General features: G+C 44.0%; 1 protein-coding gene across 6 annotated transcripts in view; it reads left to right on the plus strand.

Moving 5' to 3' along the window:
• Positions 1 to 25421, plus strand: part of NBEA (neurobeachin) — an 844329-nt gene that overhangs the window by 171135 nt on the left and 647773 nt on the right. For 5 of the 6 annotated variants that reach the window (XM_074959554.1, XM_074959563.1, XM_074959572.1 and 2 more), the window contains exon 6: positions 13655 to 13781. The exons of the other annotated variant lie outside the window; for it this stretch is intronic. In XM_074959554.1, coding sequence (XP_074815655.1) covers positions 13655 to 13781 — 127 coding nt within the window. The remainder of the gene's footprint in view (positions 1 to 13654; positions 13782 to 25421) is intronic. 6 annotated transcript variants of the gene reach the window in all.

Consider the following 25421-nt stretch of genomic DNA (forward strand, 5'->3'; position numbering starts at 1 on the left):
AATACTTACCCTGTTGGATCTTAGCCTTTACCATTGGCTTTTTCTGCTTGTATAGTTCTTGTATATAATTATCACACAAGTCCCATTATTGCACTGGCATGGGCACCTAATGTCCACTTCTTGTGAATTTATTTTCTGATGGTTCTGATGCAACCTGTTTCTCAGAAGATGTTGGTTTTTATTCTGATTTCTGGTCATCTTGTACAGTTACCAATTGCTGCTCATATGATTCTTCTGATTTAGACGTCTGTTGTGTATCCGTTTTTGGTATGGTACGGTCAGGTGTCTAGGTGCTTTCTCTTACATCTGTACGTTTCTTCTGTAGATATCTCAGTGTGTTATGACCATGGCTCTGGACCTGTGGCCGCAACACTTTCTGATTACCATCCTTGTTTTGTTTCAGTGCATAACAGATCTCAGTAATGGAACACAGATAGTGGATTTGCTGTCCAGTCATAGTATTTCTTCTGTATTTCCTGAAGCTGCTTTAATGAGCTGTGAGCCCTCTGAGACTTGCCTTCAGTTTCTTCAGTATCTGATCATGTTCTGCCTGAGTTGATGCTGCTATTATCATGTCATCTGCTATTATATGGACTCCTGAAATAGCTCCATATGTATCACTGTTCTTTTGTTGAAATACTTGACTAGTTGCCTCTTATTCCAAAAGGTAGTTGGAGAGACTTGTATCTGTGCCATACTGTACTGAAAGGGAACCATTGAGATGACTCTTTAGCTAATGTAACTTCCCAGTATCCATCTTTCTTATCTAGTGTAGTGAATATGCTTTTACGAGCTTGTTGGCACTGAACATCTGCTTGTGTGGGGATGGAATAATACTGGCCCAGTATAGCCTTATTCAGGTCTCTGGGATGCAAACAAATCCTAATCCTGCTATTTTTCTTCAGTTATCACTAACCCGTTAATCCATGGAGTGGATGTGTTCACTTTGGGTATGACCCTTTCCTTTTCTAACTGCCTGAGTGCATCTTTCGTGTGTTACTACGAAAGGTGTATTTCTGCAGCTGTGTATGATAGGGGTGACTGATGGGGTTTTATATATGTGATGCTTCCCACAGAACTCTCTTGTTCCTGTGAATACTGCTAGATATTGCAGAGTCAATTCAGTGCTGGGTGCCTTGGTGTGCAGCATACCTATTCTGTGTATTAGGTGTGGCTGTGTGCAAGCTTCTCTGCCTACAAGTGGTGGTATGGATGCCTGATGCTATTCCCAGCTCATGTACACATACTTACGCTAACTCAATGAGAGCTTGTGCGATTATAAACATAGCGTAGCCACGGTAGCATGGGCAGGGGTGACACGGCTTAGCCATTCTGAGTACAAACTCACCTGAACCTCTATGGGGTAAGTACTAATCTGTGCCATTGCCACCCATGCTGCTGTGGTTACGCTACTATTTATACTTGTGCTAGTTCATTGAGCTTGCACTATACATTGATTCCCAGCTCACATACATACAACATGTATGTGAGCTGGGAATCCTATCCCTTAGTGGTAATGAACTGAGGACTGAGCTTGTTCTTGTCTGCTGCTGCTGTTATAGTGCCCTGTTCAGAGTCTGTTCTGGAACTGCCATATGTTATAAGTGCAGCATCAGACAGTTTTATCTGGATGAGACCTGGTATCTTTTTGAAAAGGTGAATTGGTAAAGCCTTAGCTTCTGCCCCAGTATTAAGGTTGAACATTAAGTATATTCCTCGTATACAGTGTAGAATACTAAGGTTCTGTGGAGTGTGGATACTTGTATCTACCAGATGAGATTGTTCACATTCTGTTTCAGCCAGAGATTTGTGGCTTTGTCTTTTGTGTAAGTTTGCTATGATAACATGGATGAATAGTAATTTAATTTTCCATGTTTGAGATATGCTACTCCAAAAGCTGGGCAGACTCTGGGTGGGTGTATCTTTCCACAAAGTGTGCTCAGTTTCTTTGTGTGAGCTTTGGTGTGTCTGCTTTGCCCTATAAAGTGGCTAGGCCTTGACCGTGCTGCTCTGAATACTCTTTTGTGAAAGAGCCTGGATCAGCTTGTCAGTATGCCACCCACACATGATCTCTTTGTTTTTTTGTGGTTTGTGAGGCTCTGCAAATCTTACTTTTTGCAAGTCAAAATGAGCTGCTTCAACCTTAACTTTTGTCCTTTTATTAGTGACACTGAACTCAATTTTGTCTCTGAGCATGCCATTTTCAGACTCTCAATTTCTTGTTTTTTGCCTCAGCTCTGTGACATACTTACCTATGTACTCTTTTCCTACGTGTGGGTGAGACCAGAACTGGTATCATTAGCCATCATGTGTTTCTTAGAGTTACAATAGTTCCTAAGCATTGTTAATACCTCATCCAAAGTGGGAGCATTTTCAGTTGGCTGCTGTAAGACTGTGTGTTAAACTTTAAGAGCCTCTTCTCCCACTCTGTGCAGTAAAATGGCTACTTTTGTCATCCTCTTTTTTTTATTTGCTTTTGAAGCTTTCATACAGAAGTGGTAGCTTTGTTCCTGTCTCTTTGAATTCTCAGCAAGATTACCAATTAAAACATAAAGGTCAGAATGGCTTGCAACCCTCCACGATCAGATTTTTTTAAATACTATTTTCTAGTTTAACTGCTTTATTTTTGGTTTTGTGTTTGTGTACTCTCTGTATTTCAGTACTCTGTACCTTGTGTTTGACTCCTGCTGGTCTGTGGATTGCATTTCTTTTCTGTGTGTAGCAGTTTACAGAATTTACAAATCCACCATGTTCCTGACAAAAGCAGCCACAGCTTGCAGAATGTGGTGACTTCTAACACCGTGTTGTGTTTTCTAGCATGACCAGGCAGCTGAGAGTATCTTCCTTGTGAGTATGCTGCAGTCTTCGTACTTAGGAGCCTCAAGTCAGACTAGGCATAGAAAGTTTATTCGAGTGCTTGCTCATGTCCATTCCATATTAGATGTGTGTGCTTGCCATATGCACTGGTGCCGGAAGTTTTTCCCTTCGCAGTATCCGTAGGGGACCAGCTCTGGAGCCCTCTGGAGTGGTGCCCCCATGGCGCAGTATAAGGGGCACCACCGGTGCCCCCCCCCTCAGTTCCTCCTTGCCGCCAGTGATGGCGCTGGAATGTCTGCTGCTTTGGCTAACGTTGTTTCATTCTCCGTTCTTGCAAACTTTGAAAATCTGTAATATATTTGCATATAGTTAGTAGTTCTTAGTTATCCTTAGTAGTAGTTGTCAACTCTTCATTAGTCCCGAACAGGACTCAGCCAGGGGATGGGGCATGCCCTGGTCCCCAGGCTTTAAGCCCTGTGATCGCTGCAAATGGCTATGTCCATCAGTGATCCACATATCAGCTGCCTAAGGTGCTTGGGCAAAGGGCACATAAGTGACAAGTGCCATATCTGCAAGTCCTTCAAACCTAGGATGAAGGAGCATGATATCCATCTGAAAGCGCTCCTGATGGAGTCAGCATTCACTCTGGCACTGGAACAGCGGTCCCACTCTGCACCGAGCACCGTGGCCTCGGTGCACAGTGCTCCACCAGCACCAACCATGAGCTGGCATCAGTCCCCCTCCATGGCTCCGGTGAAGAAGCCAAAAAAGTCTGAGAGGGGAAGATCTCCTACTTCCCGTAAGGGAAAGGAGAGGGCTGAGAGTTAGCCATGACCCATGCTGGGCAGCTCAACACCCCCAGTGGGAACTTGGGCTCCAGCTCAATTTGAGTGGTCCATCCCATCCCATGCTTCACCTGTGACCCCAGATAGCAGTGCAGGCCCTAGCCAGCTTCAGGTGCCGTTGATGCCCAAAGCTCTTCGAGTGGCTCAAGAGATCCTGACGGTCCCAGTGCCATCCACACCGCTCCTGCAATACCCGTCTTGGGGAAAACCCAAGTTGGGACCTTTGTGTGTGTCCCTGCCTCAGTGGTACCGATCCCCATCGAGAGGGATGTCCTGCCAGCATTCACCTGCCCAAAGTTGTCACGCCTCAGGACTGGAGAGGCATGCTGAGTGGAGCCCTCTTCGGTTCCCACACCGGGGGCACCAATAGAGGGACTCAAGGCATACCTCACTGGTAGATTGGTGAGGACCCTCTGAGGCATGCGACACCCAGCAATAACTCTGGGACTGGCCCCGACTGTCTCCAAGGGCCTGGTACTGATCCCAGGACTGATTGGACACCAGCGACCGCTGATTGCTGGGCTGTCCTCGCCTGTCTCCAAGAAGGAGGTTGCCCTACTTAGGATAATCCTCCCAGCAACTGGCCCATAGTGGCTCCCAGTCCATTTGACATCCCAGTATCGGTCAAGTAGCATGAGGCATGGATTGCTGGGTCTCTGCCACAGATCCACTGAACACCGTTGGTCCCCAGGAACCCAACCAAGTAAGTCTCGCTTGGACAGCTCGGCTTCAGGACACAGCAGCCGGCACCGATGGGACAAGAGCCACTCTCAGCGCGATCCTGGTCTCCCGGTACTGACCACTCTGCTGGTATCCCGGGCTCAGAGCAAGGTACCCTGACTGCAAGGCAAACCCTGGTACTGGCAGTGTCGACTCCATTATCAGCACTGAATCCCATGACCCTAAGTGCACTGTCCAGTGCCATGGTATCCGTGGAACCCTTGAGGATTCACCCAACCTTCCCAGGTTGCCCGATCAATACTGGGAGCCTCAGAGAGGCCAGTGGCCTCGGTATCCCATCCCATGCTGGTGCTCGAGACTTCGGGGGGGTAAGTCCCCACAGGTCCAGAAGGACCCAGGGGAGCAAGCTGCTGGAACCACCGATAGATGTGGAGGTTACCTGCAGCACCGGCATCATCCTCATCAATGCTGGATGAGGCTATCATGGGCCCCCCTCACCCAATTCCTAGGGATGACACCAAAGCGTACTAGGAACTTTTGAAGAGGGTTGCTTCTAACCTGGGGGGGGTCAGTCAGAGGAATTGTAAGAGCCCTCAGACTCTGTTTGATGTCCTCGGCTCCTGCCAGGGTGGCTCTACCCCTTCATGAAGGGGTTTGCAAAATCACTGATGCCCTGTGGTAGACCCCCTTTTCTTTGGCCCCTATCTCTAACAGGGCCAAATGCAAGTTCTTTGTGCCAACCAAAGGGCATGAATCATAGAATATCAGGGTTGGAAGGGACCTCAGGAGGTCACCTAGTCCAACCCCCTGCTCAAAGCAGGACCAATCCCCAACTAAATCATCCCAGCCAGGGCTTTGTCAAGCCTGACCTTAAAAACTTCTAAGGAAGGAGATTCCACCAGCACCTCCCTAGGTAACGCATTCCAGTGTTTCACCACCCTCCTAGTGAAAAAGTTTTTCCCAATATCCAACCTAAACCTCCCCCACTGCAACTTGAGACTATTACTCCTTGTTCTGTCATCTGCTACCACTGAGAACAGTCTAGATCCATCCTCTTTGGAACCCTGTTTCAGGTAGTTGAAAGCAGCTATCAAATCCCACCTCATTCTTCTCTTCTGCAGACTAAATAACCCCAGTTCCTTCAGCCTCTCCTCATAACTCATGTGCTCCAGCTCCCTAATAATTTTTGTTGCCCTCTGCTGGACTCTTTCCAATTTTTCCACATCCTTCTTGTAGTGTGGGGCCCAAAACTGGACAGTACTCCAGATGACGCCTCACCAATGCTGAATAGAGCGGAATGATCACGTCCCTCGATCTGCTGGCAATGCTCCTACTTATGCAGCCCAAAATGCCATTAGCCTTCTTGGCAACAAGGGCACACTGTTGACTCATATCTAGCTTCTCATCCACCGTAACCCGAGGTCCTTTTCTGCAGAACTGCTGCCTAGCCACTCGGTCCCTAGTCTGTTGCAGTGCATGGGATTTTTCCGTCCTAAGTGCAGGACTCTGCACTCGTCCTCATTGAACCTCATCAGATTTCTTTTGGCCCAATCCTCCAATTTGTCTAGGTCCCTCCGTATCCTATCCCTACCCTCCAGCGTATCTACTACTCCTCCCAGTTTAGTGTCATCTGCAACTTGCTGAGGGTGCAATCCACACCATCCTCCAGATCATTAATAAAGATATTGAACAAAACCGGCCCCAGGACCGACCCTTGGGGCACTCTGCTTGACACCGGCTGCCAACTAGACATGGAGCCATTATCATTACCCATTGAGCCCAATGATCTAGCCAGCTTTCTGTACATTATAGTCCATTCATTCAGCCCATACTACTTTAACTTGCTGGCAAGAATACTGTGGGAGACCGTATCAAAAGCTTTGCTAAAGTCAAGGAATAACATGACCACTATTTTCCCCTCAGCCACAGACCAGTTCTCATCATCGGAGGCAATTAGGTTAGTCAGGCATAACTTGCCCTTAGTGAATCCATGCCAACTGTTCCTGATCACTTTCTTCTCCTCTCAGTGCTTCAAAATTGATTCCTTGAGGACCTGATCCATGATTTTTCCAGGGAGTGAGGTGAGGCTGACTGGCCTGTAGTTCCCCGGATCATCCTCCTTCCCTTTTTTAATGATGGGCACTACATTAGCATTTTTCCAGTCATCCAGGACCTCGCCCGATCGCCATGAGTTTTCAAAGATAATGGGCAATGGCTCTGCAATCACATCCGCACATGAATACCTATACTCCCACCCAGCCCCTAATTCCCTTGTGGTTGAGGTGCTTAACGACAAGGAGAGGCAAGGACAACCCCCAAAAATAAAGATCGAGGAGGCTGGATCTCTTTGGACATAAGGTTGATTAGTCTTCCAGTCCTCAGCTGAGAGTGGCCAACCACCAAGCCCTCCTTGGCTGATATGACTTTAATATGTGGCAAGCCATGGCCACATTCGAAGGATCGCTCCCTGAGGCTTCTAAGAAGGAGTTCTGAGTGATCCTTGATGAGGGCACGACTGCGGCCCAGGTGGCCCTCCAGGTGGCGTCGGATGCTGCTGATGCTGCTGCCCACACCATGGCTTCCGCTATCTCCATGCGGCAAGTCTCTTGGTTACTCCTTTCTGGGGTGTCCACTGAGGCCCAGCAGTCATTGCAGGACCTTCCCTTCGACGGCAGGGCCCTATTTGTGGAGCAAACAGACAGCAAGTTGCATGGCCTCAAGGACTCCCGCACCACCCTGAAAACCCTGGGTCTCTACATTGCAGCATGTAAGCGGTTCAAACTGCAGCAGCCCGAGGGCCAGGGGAGCCAGCCTTGGCAGGACCAGCCCTGTAAACAAGCCAAGAGTTGCAAGTGCCACCCGAACCACCTGCCTCCATCCTCTACCCAGTCAGGCTCAACCCATAATAAGCAGGGGGGCAAACGGTCATTTTGAGGGTGCGCCCGAGGGCGACCTACCAGACTATACCCGGATCGATCTTTCCCAGTGTTCTCCAACTGCCTTTCCCCTTTCCTCCCAGTGTGGACCACTATAACTTCGGACCACTGGGTCCTACCCTTCGGTTCCTTTCTCTCCCCCTCCCCCCCTTTCCACCCACATTCCCTGTCGCTCTTCAGGGACCCCTCTCACGAGAGTCTCCTCATGCAGGAGGTAAAGGGTTACTACAGCTGGGTGTGGTGGAAGAAGTTCCTCTCGAGTACCGGAACAAGAGGTTCTGTTCCCGGTATTTTTTAATCCCAAAGGCTGAGGGTGGTCTGCAAGTACCTACAGAAGCTAAAGTTCCGCATGGTGTCTCTGATTTCTGTTATCCCCTCCCTGGATCCGGGGGACTGGTATGCCACCCTCGACTTGAAGGAAGCATATTTCCACTTAGCGATCTTTCAAGGGCACAGACACTTCCTTTGGTTTATGGTGGGGCCCCAGCACTACCAGTTTACGGTCCTCCCGTTCAGTCTGGTGACAGCACTGATGGTGTTTACCGAGTGCACGTTGGTTGTTGCTGCTTACCCCAGGTGTTGTGTCCAGATCTACCTGTACCTCGACGACTGGCTCATCAAGGGCGGCTCCAGGTCTCAAGACCAAAGGAACATTGTGGTGCTTCAAGCCACATGCTGCTTTCTGGGCCTACTGGTGAATAACAAAAAGTCGACGTTGGTGCCAGTGCAGAGGATAGAGTTCAGTGGAGCGATCCTTGACTCTACCTGTGCCAGAGCGTTCCTGCCCCTGAAAAGGTTCCACACGTTGGTGAACCTCATCGCGTAAGTCTCCACATTCCCTCTGACTACAGCCAGGGTCTGTTTGAACCTTTTAGGCCACATGGCAGTGTGCACTTGTGTGGTCTGCCATGCCAGGCTCTGGATGCGGCCCCTGCAACAATGACTTGTGTCAGTCTATTCCCAGTCTCGAGAAGATTGTTACCATTTCCCAGGCAATACTTACTTCGCTGATATGGTGGACTGACCGCAGGGCAGTCCTGGAAGGAGTTCCGTTCAACAACCCTCCACGCTTTGAGTTGGTGTCGGACGTCTTGGACCTTGGCTGGGGGGCACATCTCTGCTACATCCGGACATGGGATGTGGTCCCCGGAGGAGGTGTGGTTACGCATAAACGTCAAAGAACTCTGAGAAATCCAGCTGGCGCGCGAAGTCGTCTTGCCCCACGTGTTGGGCAAGGTGGTATGAGTCCTGATCGACAACACAGCCTCGATGTTTTTACATCAACAGGTAAGGGGGAGCGTGCTTGTTGGCTCTCTGTCAGGAGGCGCTTCGCCTGTGGGACTTCTCCATCAGTCATGAAATCTACCTGGAAGCTTGTCATCTTCCCGGTGTCAGGAATATGCTGGCAGACCAACTCAGCAGGGACTTCTACTTTCACCATGAGTGGTCGCTCCATCCAGAGGTATCCTGCCTGATCTTCCAAAGGTGGGGGACTCCCCAAGTGGACCTGTTCTGTCTGGTAGTGAACAGAAAATGCCACTGGTTTTGTTCTCAACAGGGTCTGAGCAAGGACTCCCTCTCCGATGCCTTCCTCCTGTCGTGGTCAGGGAGCTTGATGTACGCATTCCCTCTGATTCCACTCATCAGCAGGCCCCTGGCAAAGATCAAGAGAGATGAGGCACAGGTTATCATGATCGGCCTGGCGTGGCCTCGCCAGTATTGATTCGACATGCTCATGAGCCTGTCGTCAGCCCCTCCCCGCCCAACCCACCAGACCTGTGGTCGCAGGACCACAGTCAGCTCCTACACCCCAGCCTCGGGTTCCTCTACCTCTCGGCATGGATGCTGCGTGGCTGAACCCGGAGGAGTGGACCTGTTCGGAAGGAGTCCAACAGGTCCCCCTGGAAAGTAGGAAGCCCTCAACTAGACTTACTTATCTAGCCAAGTGGACAAGGTTTTCCCGCTGGGTGTCCGAATGGGACATCTCTCCCTTGTGTTCCTCCATACAGGCTGTCCTGCACTACCCCCTCCATTTGAGGAACCATGGCCTGACGCATTCTTCCATTAAAGTGCATCTTGCGGCCATTTCCGCTTTTCACCCGCCGATCCAAGGACAGATGGTATTCTCCCATGACATGATGGTCAGATTCTTGAGAGGGCTGGAGAAACTCTTCCCGCAGTTGTGGGCTCCTGTCCCGAAGTGGGATCTTAACTTGGTCCTCTCTAGGCTCACTGACCCACCCTTTGAACCACTGGATTCCTGCTCCCTTTCCCATTTGTCATTTAAGGTTGCCTTCCTGGTGGTGGTGACATTGGCGAGATGGGTCTCAGAAATTAAAGCCTTGATCTCAGAAATGCCATACACAGTCTTCTACAAAGATAAGGTTCAGTTGCAGCCCCACCTGGCCTTCCTGGCAAAGGTGGTCTCCACCTTCCATATGAACCAGGACATCTTCCTCCCGGGGTTCTGTACCAAAGCACACAAGACCATTAAATAAAGCAGTCTTCATGCCCTGGACGTCCGGAGGGCCTTGGCTTTTTACTTAGAATGTAGCAAGACTTTCCATAAATCGACTCAACTCTTCATCGCTACAGTGGATAGGATGAAGTGTCATCCGGTGTCCTCACAGAGGATTTCCAATTGGATTACTTTGTGCATAAGGACCTGCTACAACCTGGCGGGGGTTCCGCCGCCGCTGATCATCAGAGCCCATTTGACAAGAGCGCAGGGGTCTTTGGCTGCCTTTCTGGCACAAATCCCTATTCCGGACATCTGTAGAGCTGCGACGTGGTCCTTTGTCCACATGTTTACCGTTCATTATGCCATCACTCAGCAGGCCAGGGACGACACTGGGTTCAGCAAAGCTGTGTTGCAATCTACACATCCGTGAACTCCTATCCACCTCCAGGGATACTGCTTTGGAGTCACCTAACATGGAATGGACATGAGCAAGCACTCGAAAAAGAAAAGACAGTTGCCTATTCCATAACTGGTGTTCTTTGAGATGTGGTGGTAATGTCCGTTCCACAGCTCACTCTCCTTTCCCACTGTTGGAGTTTCCCGCAAGAAGGAACTGAGGGTGCAGGGAGCTGGCTGCACCCCTTATATCGTGCCATGTGGGCGCCGCTCCAGAGGGCACCAGAGCCAGTCCCCTACGGATACTGCTAAAGGAAAAACTTACAGCACCGGTGCGTGTGGTGAGCACACATGCCTAATATGGAATGGATATGAGCAACACATCTCGAAGAACACCAGTTACAGAAAAGGTAACTGTCTTTTTAAACTGCAACCCTATTTAATAGATGCATAGCAAGGTGGCTCTATCAACTCTGAGCATACATTGCAGACCTCTAAGTATGCTTGCATCATATGAGAGACCCCTTATGTGGGGAGGCCCTCCGTTGATTATGCATGATGAATTTTCAAGAGACCGTACCACAGTATACTACAGGAGGGGTCAGGGCATATATACCTTCACCAGCAAGGTGTCCAGGGGCCAATGGCTTATCTGAGCCTCTCTGGGCAGTTCACCAGCTCAGGTGATGCTTCCCCATCTCCCAACCCAAGGGGAGGGCTCTGAATGGAGCGGAGATTTCTTTCTTCCTGCTGCCTAGGTAAAGACCCCACATTTATGAGCTAGCGTGGAGTGCAATCTCACAAAAATTTGAATGTCCAAACTGAGCATAGTTAAGCACATTCTGTGTGGAAGAGATCACCCTATCAGAATCTGAACTTGCCAGCTCAGTGGAGGAAACTCAGAACAACACAAAGTCCTGTCCTTTATAAAAGATGCATTAGGCTTAAAGCAGCCAACCAGTCTACCAGTAAAAAATAGAAGCTAGACAAATTCAGACTAGAAATAAGGTGCACATTTTAATAGTGGAGAGAATTAATCATTGGAACAATTTACTAAGGGTTGTGCTAAATTCACTGTCACTGGACATTTTTAAATCAAGACTGGATTTTTTCTAAAAGAGGTGCTATTTCACATGAAGCAGAAATTATTACAGGGAAATCCTATACCCTTTGTTATGCAGGGGATCAGACTAAAATCAGATGATCACAATGGTCTCTTCTGGCCTTAATCTATGAATATATAAGGGGGAGATAATGAATTGTAATTGTGTAGGGGTTGGTTGTGACTCTATAGTAAAGGTTGAGTGTTCTTTTGTGCTTAAAGCAGGGATTCATCATCTTTATTATGTATGGACAATGTAACATATGCTCCCTAAACTTAGAACACTTACTCTTTGAGTACAGAATGGATTTTCTAAGAATTGAAAAGCAGAGCTGTTAGTTTGTTAAAAACTAATTAAAAACTGCATCCTTTAAGAAATTTAGAATCTGAGTGTCTTTTTGTCATCCCAGATTGTCTTAACAGACTAACATAGGCTCTTCAAACTTTCCACAGAGTTAACATTAATTGAAATTTTGTGCTTAGGCTATATTTGATTAAAGTAGGTTGTAATTAGCTAATTTATTAATGACTATCTAATTGTTATAATACAGTTAAGCTCAGGTCAGGAAATAGTTTGCATGCAACAATTTTATTAGTTGTAACTAGTCAGCCATATGAGGAAGACTGGACGTATTTGTGCACAGTAAAAGGCAAGCAAGCAACTTTGACTCTGTCCTGTAGTGAACACTGTGATGGGGTTAAAATATATGAAAAATGTCTTTTAAAAATCAGTTTAATGCAATCTGGGACCATAAACACTAATGTGTTTTCATAATTGTATTGCTGTCATGGCATTGCTACCAGGAAGAGTTACAGTTGTTTGGTTGCCTGAACTGTGTATTTCCATACCTTAACATGTTTGGATTTCTTTTAAAGCATAATCTTAACAATGAATTTCTTTGGGTTTTAATGCTTGCCTTTGGGATAATTAATCCCTGTAATGTATTTTCCCTTTTAAGTTACTGATATGTAGTCTCAACCTTAACTGCATTTTAACATATTTTTTTGTCTTGGAATATGACATGTAAGTTGTGAGCCTTGATGAGTGACAGGATAATTGAGCTATTGATGATGATAGAGAGAAGAGACAGAAGAGAGAGTTTGGATGAGAGGAAATAAAGGTTTTCACTGAGTTAAGTCTTTAGTTGGTAGTTGACAGAGGTGCATATGTGGGATTGGGCAGTTGAGATTCCCAAGGAATAAGCTGTAGAAGGAGAAGAGAGGACCAAGGACAATATCCATTGGGACACTGATGAAAAGCGGGCAAGGGCAGAAGAAGCAAGAGCTCCTGATGAAGTTGTGGAAGGTAGAAAAATCAGCTGAATACAAAAACGAGAAAGCCCAAGGAGGGAGCAAATGATAATTGAAAGCACAGGCGTAAATGTAAGATGAAGATAGAAATGACTGAAAAGCACTGTGATTTGTATCCTTATGGTAAGTCTTTAAAGGACTATGGTGAGGATCTAAGTGGCGGCGGGAGAAGAAGTCAAGGCAAAGGAAAAAATACCATTGTCAAAGCACCTGGATTTAAAGGGGAGGAGGAAAAGGGATAGTAGATGGAGTGGCAGATGGGGGTAAAAGAGGCTTTTTTAGGAGAGGGTAATTCAGTCATGTATTAGAAAGCATAGGGGAAAAGAAATTCGATGAGATGTGTAGGGGACAGGATGATACAGGGAGTCAGGGTAATCAGAACTGGCAGGAGATAATTGGGAGGACATAGCGCATTGAGGGGTTAGTAGATGGTCATCACTTTTGAAAATCAGGTCACTTCTGTTTAGGTGTCTGAATATGGATTAGGAACCTAATTTTAGGCTTTAATTGTTGACCTACATATATATATGATATGATACATAATATGTAACATAGAGGAAGAATGATCTTGTGATTGTGGCATTGAACAGGGACTCAGGATATTTGGGTTCAGTTCCTAGTGGTTACTTAGGGACATATTTTTAGAGGAATTTAGGCACCTAATGAGATTTTCAAAGCACTAAGGTCCCTGACTCCTAAAATGGAAGTTAGCTGCCTAGGTTCTTTTGAAATTATCTTTATGCGTCTATCTTCATTTTTAGGTGCCTACATTCTTTAAAAAATCTGGCCCTTAATGTCTTAGTGCAACATTTCTCTCTGTAAAGTGGAGATATTTTGTACTTCCCAGGAGTTTTTTATGAGTAACTGCTGTTTTTGAGAGAACTGAGCTTTAATATTGTCTAAATACCTAGATTAATTTGTGTAGATCTATTTAATCTATTTCCCTGATACATCAGCTAATAATTATCTAAAAGAAAGGAAAATATTTTGCTCTGTGCTTCAAAAGTTGTATTGCTTGTAAAGATTTACTGGGGGTTGTGCCCAAAATTCCCTTTGTCCCAGAGCGTTTTATACTACTTTGTCCTTAATTATTCTTTCTTTTCAGTTTTCGCACTAGCAAAGGAGTTGGGTACTCTGCTCATTTCGTTGGCAACTGCTTAATAGTTACATCGTTGAAATCAAAAGGAAAAGGTTTTCAGCATTGTGTGAAGTATGATTTTCAGCCACGCAAGGTAAGCAAAGTAGTGTTCACAATGAAGAATGATTATGGAAGTGGGATCAAATACCTCCATGAGGAAATAGACTCCCTTGGTGTCACAGTAAAAGTGATCATTGCTCACTTCTTATTTATAATTAGTTTCTATGACTCTGTCATATGAATTATATGTCAGAGTTAGAACAGGGCATCAGCACAAGAAACCATGGGAGGTATATAGTAATGGTTTATGAAGAAATACATACCTATATATAGGGCCAACTCTTTTTATTTGTTTATTTTGTTTGTCATGGCACGTAGGCACCCTAGTCATGGACCAGGACTCCATTGTGCTAGGTGCTGTACAAACACAGAATGAAAAGACAGTCCCTGCCCCAGTGCTTAAATACTGTTGAAACAGAGTTTCAGTCAAAGAAGGATTGCCAGGGTATTTTTATTATCCTGATGAACTGATTTACTTTTGTTTTTAAAAGCTATATATGTTTCTGTTCAGTAAGCTTCAACATTCTTCTAAAAATTTGGCCCTTTGTTTTCAAAGAATGTATTATCAAACTGTACATTGATGAGAGCTGAAGTAAAATATCCAGCTAACCATACTGACAGTTGCCTCTCCCAATTTTGTAATGGAAAATAATGTTGAGTAATGAAATGAAACTCAGTGGCTGATGTATACACTTCTAAGGTTCCTGGAAGTTAAATTAGTACTATGCAATACATAGTGATGTGCAGTATGGATTAAGTTTAATCTCACTTGGAATCTGTGGAACTGAGGTTTGCTACATATTTAAATACTGCTTGAGCTGTTATAATAAGGAAATTTTGTTTGGTGATGGGCAAATTCTTAATCTGTTTTTTAAGAAATATTTTAAATGTAGTTGGATTTTCAAATACCTCTACCCTCCATTTAGCGAGTTCTTCGTAACTCTTGCAAAATTGTGACACACTTGGTCATCTGCATCTCCAGAGGCCTGATCTCATGATCCAGCTTTCATACAGTACATTTTTGGAAAGTTGACGTATGGAAAGATGCTGGGGAAAATAATTAGCTGCCCCTTGTCCAGTAGTAATACTTTGCAATTTTGTCCTGTTTCTTTATTGCTCTGGACCCCAGCTTTTTGTTTTGAATTTGTCAGCATTTTACTATAACTAACAAATATGTTTTATTACCTAGGTCATTTAATTTCTGAATAAAAATACTGAAATTTATTTACTGAATTTATTTTGCGCTTGGTGACTTTGGTGATGTTAGTGCCTATAATGAGTCTACCGGCAGTGATGCAGATTTATGTTGCCTTATCTGTTCCATGGAGAAACAAGCTTTCACCTTTCTCCTGTATCAGTAGAGATTTGTGATGTCTCTTCTTCCTGGTAACATGAACATTTCTCTAGCACCTTCCACTGTTCATTTCCACAGTATGTAATCCTGATGCTTCTATGGGGATAGTGATTCTGTTGGCTTCCAGTTTTTTAACATTCATTCTCATTTGGACTGGTTATCCAGTTGTCAGTTTGCACAACAGCTTTATATGTCTGTTAGGCAAAACACAAACAAGTTTACTGTTTCTTCCAATGGTATATGTAGCATTGGTATATTCTTTGCTTTGGGTACTGAGATATTATGTGAAGTAAAATCTTTGTTTGCTCATTAACATGTGTACTGGCAAACTCATTCCTTCTATTACTGTGTATTTATGATCCAAAAGGGGCAAGGAGTAAATCTTTGTCAGATTTTTTCCCTGTGTGAGTAGCTCATTTGTCTAGCCTGTTACTCTGAAGTGTGTACACAAACTGGTAGGCCCTAATGGATTCCTGCTGGATCTATTAGCAGTAATCAGACTCTGTGGTATTCCATGCCTTGCAAATTGTAATTATATAGATTTTAAGGCCAGAAGAGAACACTGTGGTAATCTATTCTGACCTCATGCATAACATAGGCCATAGAAACTAACCCAGTAATATCTGCATCAAGACCATAACTTTTATTAAAATTTAGGGCTCATACACAAATGGTTGGGTCGGGTGTTTCATTGTTTTTTTAAATTAAAATGCCCTGCATACACATGACACAAGTTTCTTCCAAATTAGGTGGCCAATTAGCGCAAATTGGATAATCCACTTCGAAAGTAGGTTAAATTCAATTGTGTGGATGCATCTATGTATCAGATTAATTTTTCAGTCCTCCCACTGCCATCCCATACTACATTGCTTTACACCAGGACCTTAGTGTGTTTGCCTGTGTCCCCTCTATTTCTCTGTGGTCATGTTGACTGGATTTCACCCCTAGTCAGGAACACCCCACTTGTGATGAGACACTTTTGGAGCATTACATGAGCATGGAGCCATGCACAGAGTCAGGGATTTTTCTTGTGATCTGGGGAGAGAAGACCATTCAGTCCTGCCTTAACAACAGATACCATAATGTGAAGACATACTAGTGTATATCAAAGCAAATAACTAAGAGGGTTCACTCTTCGGACTTGTCACTGCTGCAACGCAGGGAATGAGCACCTGCAGAATTATAGGGAAAAACCCACACAAAGAACAGAAACAGAACCTCTTGCAGTGCTCCAAGTACTCGCCTCTACTTTGAGGATCAAATTTTTTCCAGGAAGAAAACTACCTGATATGTCACGGAGAGCACTGAAGGCATCAAAGAGAACACAGTCTCCTACCCTGACCAGATTTCCTGGGGAAGCCAGGATCTTTTCCCCACATGAAAACCTAAGGCAAACCCATTGAAACAAACAATTCCCAAAACCCAGGTGTATACTCAGCATGATAGTGCTGGGAAGGAGACCTCTCACAGTAAGTATTCTGTCCTATATTACAATAAAACTGTATGGGTAACTTAAAAAATATTTTGTTCTTGTTGTCCAGTGGGCACCACCAAGAGTTAAGAGCCTTTCCAAACCTGGTCAGCTTCCAGCCCTCCCTCCCCACCATGTTGTGTTGTAAAAATTGGTATCTGTGCTTGGGAATTTAAGATCTGAAGGGGGTTATTCCTTGATATTTTCAGTTCCCCCAGCTAACAGTGAAATCCTTGCTGATCTTAAACACAAAAGAGAAGCTTACAAGAAGTGGAAGATTGGACAAATGACCAGGGAAGAGTATAAAAATATTGCTCGGGGATGCAGGAGTGAAATCAGGAAGGCCAAATCACACCTGGAGTTGCAGCTAGCAAGAGATGTTAAGAGTAACAAGAAGGGTTTCTTCAGGTATGTTAGCAACAAGAAGAAAGTCAAGGAAAGTGTGGGCCCCTTACTGAATGAGGGAGGCAACCTAGTGACAGAGGATGTGGAAAAAGCTAATGTACTCAATGCTTTTTTTGCCTCTGTCTTCACGAACAAGGTCAGCTCCCAGACTACTGCACTGGGCAGCACAGCATGGGGAGGAGGTGACCAGCCTTCTGTGGAGAAAGAAGTGGTTCGGGACTATTTAGAAAAGCTGGACGTGCAAGTCCATGGGGCCGGATGCGTTGCACCCGAGAGTGCTAAAGGAGTTGCCGGGTGTGATTGCAGATCCATTGGCCATTATCTTTGAAAACTCATGGCGATCGGGGGAGGTCCCGGACGACTGGAAAAAGGCTAATGTAATGCCCATCTTTAAAAAAGGGAAGAAGGAGGATCCTGGGAACTACAGGCCAGTGAGGCTCACCTCAGTCCCCGGAAAAATCATGGAGCAGGTCCTCAAGGAATCAATTCTGAAGCACTTAGAGGAGAGGAAATTGATCAGAAACAGTCAGCATGGATTCACCAAGGGCAAGTCATGCCTGACTAATGTACTTGACTTCTGTGACGAGAAACCTGGCTCTGTGGATGAGGGGAAAGCAGTGGACGTGTTGTTCCTTGACTTTAGCAAAGCTTTTGACACTGTGTCCCACAGTATTCTTGCCAGCAAGTTAAAGTAGTATGGGCTGGATGAATGGACTATAAGGTGGATAGAAAGCTGGCTAGATTGTCGGGCTCAACGGGTAGTGATCAATGGCTCCATGTCTAGTTGGCAGCCGGTATCAAGTGGAGTGCCCCAAGGGTCAGTCCTGGGGCCGTTTTGTTCAGTATCTTCATAAATGATCTGGAGGATGGTGTGGATTGCACCCTCAGCAAGTTTGCAGATGACACTATACTGGGAGGAGAGGTAGATACGCTGGAGGGTAGGGATAGGATACAGAGGGACCTAGACAAATCAGAGGATTGGGCCAAAAGAAATCTGATGAGGTTCAATGAGGATGAGTGCAGAGTCCTGCACTTAGGACGGAAAAATCCCATGCACCGCTACAGACTAGGGACCGAATGGCTCGGCAGCAGTTCTGCAGAAAAGGACCTAGGGGTTACAGTGGACGAGAAGCTGGATATGAGTCAACAGTGTGCCCTTGTTGCCAAGAAGGCCAATGGCATTTTGGGATGTATAAGTAGGGGCATTGCCAGCGGATTGAGGGACGTGATCGTTCCCCTCTATTCGACATTGGTGAGGCCTCATCTGTAGTACTGTGTCCAGTTTTGGGCCCCACACTACAAGAAGGATGTGGAAAAATTGGAAAGAGTCCAGCGGAGGGCAACAAAAATGATTAGGGGACTGGAACACATGAGTTATGAGGAGAGGTGAGGGAACTGGGGATGTTTAGTCTACGGGAACTAGAAGAATGAGGGGGGATTTGATAGCTGCTTTCAACCACCTGAAAGGGGGTTCCAAAGAGGATGGCTCTAGACTGTTCTCAGTGGTAGCAGATGACAGAACAAGGAGTAGTAGTCTCAAGTTGCAGTGGGGGAGATTTGGGTTGGATATTAGGAAAAACTTTTTCACTAGGAGGGTGGTGAAACACTCGAATGCGTTACCTAGGGAGGTGGTAGAATCTCCTTCCTTAGAAGTTTTTAAGGTCAGGCTTGACAAAGTTGGGGGATCGGTCCTGCTTTGAGCAGGGGGTTGGACTAGAAGACCTCCTGAGGTCCCTTCCAACCCTGATATTCTATGATTCTATGTGCATTTACTAACCTTCCCCCTGCATATTCCCAAGCAACCACCCAGCCTATGCAAACCTCAAATGCTGCTGTTTGTCCACTCAGCCTGCTAGCCGAACATAAAACACCAGACCTAATCCCCAAACCATGCTGCACACCTAGCCAATCTCTACAACAACATAGTATTAGGGTGGTTATACAAAAGACAAGTAAGATGGAAAATGTCTTACAATATGCAAGTTCTCCCCAGACTAGGAAGAGACTGTGAAAATGGTATTCCAAAACTGAGACAAAAGCAACAGTTTATCATTGAAGCCTAGAGACTTGAAATACTACAATAAATACTACTTTGGTTTCTTAGCTTCCCCAGCTCCTGTGCCTGATGGTGCATGGCACCTAAGGACAGGACTGTCACCAATTGCAAAATGCATGGAAAGTCTCTGGGGCATGAAAAAAAAAGACCAAAACTTGTCAGCATCCCAGAAAAGGGCTAAGAAAACAGAAGAGTTAGAGGGATGTTCTCCTTGCAAAGAGACAGAAGGACTGAGAAATTGTCCTTGCTGAGAGAGAAGATGACAGAATTGACAAGGGAAACCACTGAGAAAGACAGGGATGGGCAAAAACAGCTCCTGGACCTGATATATAAAATTAGTCTTGATGGAGAGCATTTTGGAGCAATGTTCTGGCTCAGCATCTCAACCAAAGCCCTACCATGTCCTGCAGCCCATGGAGAATAACGCGTACTGGGAGCAGCAGTACTGTTTCTAAAGCTCAAACAAGCGGCACTTTCGTCCGACCACCACCACCACCCAGGATGTTGAAAACAGTGAATGCTGGGAGCCCTCCTTAACTTCTACACCCACAAATGATGGTTTCTTCCCACACCATCCTATACCAGAAGGCAAAGACAACATGCAGAAATCTCGTACCTACACATGCATGTGACCAGTACAGCACAAACATTTGTACAAACTCAGAACTTCTAGGCATTTGTTACACATCTTCACTGTAATGTTGTATAAGGTTTGCTTTGTTTTATGTTGTGATTGGAATTGATAAAAGTTTGCAGTTTTGTTCTATAAATGGTGTTTATTTGCGCTATTTGATGTTCAGTAAAAATTTTTGTACAAAAGTTCACTAAAGTCTCATAAAACACCAGATGTCCCATAAATACAATAAACACCCCAGTCAGTTGCATAAAGCATTTTAAAAGTCAAATCTTCTGTTTGAGTAAAACCATACACAGAGTTATGAAACCATGCCACAATGCATAATAAAATTATATTTCAACACCTCAACTCGTAGCCTCAGAATAGGAGCACAGGGCATCCCTGACCTGTGGCCCTGATGATTTGCTGTAGTTGGCAAAGGAAGCCTCACTGGTTGTTCATAGCTGCCTGAAACTCTTTGCATCTCTGCCTCCCACCTGTTACTGAGGTGCTCTCTCTCCCTCTCACAGATATTATGCAAAACACAGCAAGCAGTTGTGACAGGAGTCTCCAGCTTCACTATGTGACAAGGTCACCTTCCTTTCAGCCTTACAAATACACACTTCATTGTCAATTTGTAGCTACTCAGGATATAATTCAGAAGGTCCTTTCTGGCATCCTAAGTGTCCAATAAAAGGCTTCATAAGGCAGGGAAGTTAAAGATAAGAGGGCTATCCCAGAATCATGGTGGGAATCACAACACCGTTATGGTATATAGTTGTCCTGGGAGCAAAAATGCCAGTTTTTGTTAAATTAAAACAGGCGTGAGTTTTAAAAGATGCTAGCATCATGAACCTTTCCAGGCTACCTCCAGTTAATACTGGTCATCAACTATACTTTGGAGCAGCATGGAGAAATACCCGTTTCTGTTTGTAAACCCTGAGACCTGGTGGGTGGGGGGGAGCAGGAGAGTGGGCACAAGGTTCCCATCAGTGGCCCCAGTATAAATCAGGAATCCCAACCACTGCAAATCCATCAATCTCCTGTGCATTGCCAAGCTTTCCAACCCATACCATCAACAACTTCTTTATAGCAGCACACACCTCCCTGGCAACAGCCCCAACAGCTGATCTTACTAACACCAGATTGCTTAGCTATTAATCAGTATCAGTTGGAGATGATGAGTTTCCAGATGGCTATGGCCACACATTTTCCAAAATTAAGGGAAGGTTTCATGTTGGTGTGATGCTAGTGCAGCTTCAGGGTGAGCTCTGGCTAGACCTCTATGTACATGACATGTCAGTCTGAAATTTTGCCTCATTTGCTGGCCATCCCAGAACCAGATCACTGTCCTTTCCGAATAGTCGATGCTGGTTTCCCAAGCCCAGAAATGGCATAGAATCAAGTGAAGCTGCTCCAGAAAAATTGTATCCATGAGTAGTTGTCCAATTTCCTCCTCTTCTTCCTCTACCAAAATTGGCTCAGCAGTATAGCAGCTAGCTTCCAGATCTGTCTGGGTGCATGATTATAAATGTGTGGCATCAGAAATTGTGTGTTAGTTGGTGCCTGGGCAGTGACAAGTAACTGAGGTCCCCCCAGCCTGACAGCAGTTTTAAAATGGCTTTGGCTCACAAAAGACAGAAGAATCATGAAAATTTTAGTTTGATCTTAAGTCCCAGAATTCTAGGGGCTTCCTGTAGGTATCCCACAATGTGCCATGAGAAAAATTCCAGAATCCATAGAGCCCAGCAGGGGGACAAAGCACTATGGGATACCTGCCCAGAATGCTAAGTGCTTGCTTTGAAAAAAGTCAATGCCATGTGTATGCACTACATGATGAGTTGTCACTCCCAGGGTGCAGTCTGGGAGCCGCGGGAACTGCTGTGCCTCCTAACCAGTCAACTGGGTTGCCCCTTCTCACACTACTCTGCTGGTGATTCAGCTAGCCTCTCCAGGCCCTGTTCTCACCCAAAATGACAGCAGGTGGCATCAAACACTCAACTGAGCTACCTGAGTGCTTTATCTAAGTCACTTAACAACAAACAGAAGACAACAGCTAATTTCCCATCTCCCCAGCCTTGCCCCCTTGTTGGATATACACCCAGAATTATACCATCTTGCATTGCACAGGGATCTGTACAATGCAAGCTCATTAATATAGATCGCTTTCCCCTCAGTGTGGGAAAGCTATGCACTAAGCCTGTGTTAACCAAGGTGAGATTTTCCCAGACGCTTCACTTCAAAGACACACTGGTTAAAATAAACCATAAAACAAGTTTCTTTACAACAGAAAGATAGATTTTAAGTGATTATAAGTGATAGCAAACAGATCAAAGCAGATTATCTAACAAACAGAAACGGCAAACTAATCCTAATATACTAGATCGAAAGGATTTGGATTAGCAATTTCTCACCCTGATTGATACAAGCAGTCCACCAAGTTTCCATACATAGGTTAGAAATCCCTTTAGCCTGGGACCAGCACTTCCGCCAGTTCAGTCTTTGTTCCTCAAGAATTCTCTTTTGTATAGTTTTTCCATATGGCAGGAACCCTTTGTTCCAAGCTAAGTTTCCAGCCCGGTTTGTGGAAAAATATAGGTACCAAAATGCAGTTCAATGTCATGTAGTCTGGTCACATGCCCTTACATGCTGTGCTGAGTCATAGCAGCCATTACTCATAGGCTGTCTGGAGCATTCTCAGGAAGGCTCACCAGGTGGGGGATAAGCTTCTCCTAAAGCCTACTATTTCCTTTAATGGCCTATTACCTTGAACAGGCCCTTCACAACCAGCTGTCTAGACTGGAAGCATCTTGCCTAGTGGGTGTTACCCAGGTGTAACCACATCTGAAATACAGATAAATAGTTAATATTCATAACTTCAGATATGAAAATGGTACATGCACAGAAATAGGATATTCATATTTTTCATAGACACCTTACATGGCACATTTTGTATAAGATACATTATAACTATGTCATAATCATATAATGATACAACTATGATGAATATGGGGTGCTGTGTCACAGCTGGGAACAAAGCACTACGGATAGCTGCCCAGAATGCTGAGTGCTCACTTTGAAAAAAGTCAGTGCCATGTGTATGCGCTGATTCAGAGCAAAGCAGCTAAAACCCAACCATGTGGATGCAATTATTTTGGAATGTTTATTCTGCAACAGTTTAACAGAAACCTAATCCACAAGCATACACTCTTCCTTGCCCCATGTGTAGCTAAGCCCTAAGAAAGATACCAAGTCTTGATTTAAAGATTTACAGATTTGATAGTACAAAGTACAAACCTATAGTAGCAATCAATAGTAAATTAATTTTATATGAATTCAAATAAATCCTTTATTTTGCCATGGTCTCTCTGGGACTTGATCCTTTTTCAGCTCTTTTGTCTGTGCTTTTTGGAAGCAATTATACGTGTATTACAATCCCAGGCCAAAACAAAACTGCTTACCTTTTGATTAAGGTTTCAGTACCAAGATGCTATGGGTCTTAGTGGTTGTTTCTTTTCTTGTTATTGCTAGAACTGTCAGTCTTTATTTTATCAAGAAGAAGTCATCTCACTCATTTTTACCATAAATGAGCATAGTTTGTTTGGTTGTAACTCTGATCTTGCTGTAGGCCATCTTTGGAAAAATGTCAGTTTTAGTTTATGCAGAATTGGCTCTCTGTGTTCACTCTGAGGTTTTACTAACTTTGAACTAGTAACAGATGTATGCTTCATTATGTGAGTATCACTTTCAGGTGATCATGTGTTCACTGACTTGCCAAGTGTATCTAGTGTGGATGATTGCTTACCAATTTTGTATTCAACAGAGATTACACTTTTTAGCATCATGTGTTGGGTATAGGAGGTGCTGAAAAGAAAGACTTCATTGGATAAAGCTGGGTATTTTCTAATGAGATTTTATATGCATCTTTTATTTCCCATTAATATTGTGTATATGTATGATGTGCACATGCAGTATAGTGTATTGGGGAAATATACCACCAGCAAATACAATTGCCAACTCCAGCATAAGAAATCCAAACCGTGTCCTTTGCAATTTGTGCCTGGATTTCTTGTTGCCTTGTTTAGAGATTTCACTCCAGTTGTGATCAGATGCTCCTCCAGCATAAAATGTGCATGTAGACCTTCAAAAGATGCACCTTTTGACAAAACAACTGGCTAGTTAAATTGTAATTTTAAAACTGGTGGATTGATGATTGGTGTTTTTAACTACTTAAATGCCAGTTTTGACTTCCTAGTGGTAGGCAATCTTATCTTCTAGTGATTTTCTTAAGGATTTACTTGTCATAGATATTTTTTGGCAAAAACTGTATTATCCTCCGTCTCTGAAGAACAACTGATTTTATTCTTTACTGAACCACAGGTAAGCTATCCATGCTCAAGTTATGGGCAACACAGAATTGTTCTGTTAGACAAGTTTTCCAGAGAATGAGAGAGAGAGAGAGAGAGAGATCACATTCCTCTGAAGATCTTCCTAGTTGTCTCTAGTTTTGACTAACAAAATATTTTTTGTCATTTCCAGATTTTTCCACTTCACTGACAAAATGATATGAACTCTTTTAAAATTAAACGCCACTAAAATTCATGAAAGCTAGCCTTTTCCAATATTAATACTGCCATTGGTTTTAATTTTAATGTATTTTGATACATATTACATATATAAAATATGTAAAACAGCAAGGCAAATATAAAGCATATGTAATAAAAATAGTGAACTATAAAAAGGGAGATTTTTACTAAAATATAATTAGGCAGGTTAAAGGCCCTAGAAATATTTTTAAAAGACAATCCAGATTATGAACACTGATGTTGAGTACTTCTATTTTAAAAAATACACAATTTTTCAAGCTAAGAATATCTATAAAGGACTCCCTCTTTTTTGGACACCTACATAAATAAATAAAAAGTTTTAAAAAACCTTCATTTATTAAAATTGCTCCTGAACTTTTAATCATTTTATTTTTGAGCCACTTGTGTAATTATTAGCCCATGACAACCTCTAACATACTGCATACTTTTGCTGTACTATCCAAGAGAAACACATTACATTTGTTATAATGAAGGAATTCATTATACTTTCATTTTGTGTGTATTCATCTGGACTGAGTGTTTAAATTTCACTGGCACTAAGCTCATAGATACTTCTTGAACACACTTAGATGTACACACTGAGAAAAAATCTAAGTTGAGCGTGACTGATTTGATTTTGAAAGTTTAAAAGTTTATAAATCATGGCCATGTGAATTTAAGAAATAAAATGTGAATTGTTGCAACAGTGAACTTTTTATTTAGAGAAACATTATGTAGTAATATAATCATTAAATCTTCTATTCAGCTGGGTATTGCCATATTATAGAGTGAGCCTCTTAACTCATCCTGTTCTATCTGGAGATTATAACATATAGCTGTAGCATCACAGACTGATACTCTTTTTGCACTACTTGCAGAACAATTCACTTAAAGTGTGACATCTTGTGGCACTAATTATTTTTGAGAGCCTGAGAAGCCAGCTTCTGTTGTCATGCTTTCCAGAACCCAGCAATGCAGGCTGAATGAGATGAAAGTAGTAGAGTGAATCATCTTTTTTAACTTCCTTTTCTTTCATTTGTAACTGAACATCATTTAAATTATTTTTGTGGCTTTCCCTTTCTCTCTCTCTATATATATTTTCCTTTTAAATATCATTCTTTAACAATACTATGCACACAGGATTCTCACTCTTGGGCCTCAGCTTGCTAGTGCAAGACAAGGTCTT

Source organism: Natator depressus, chromosome 1 (assembly GCF_965152275.1).
Source record: "Natator depressus isolate rNatDep1 chromosome 1, rNatDep2.hap1, whole genome shotgun sequence".
Classification (NCBI taxonomy): domain Eukaryota; kingdom Metazoa; phylum Chordata; order Testudines; family Cheloniidae; genus Natator; species Natator depressus.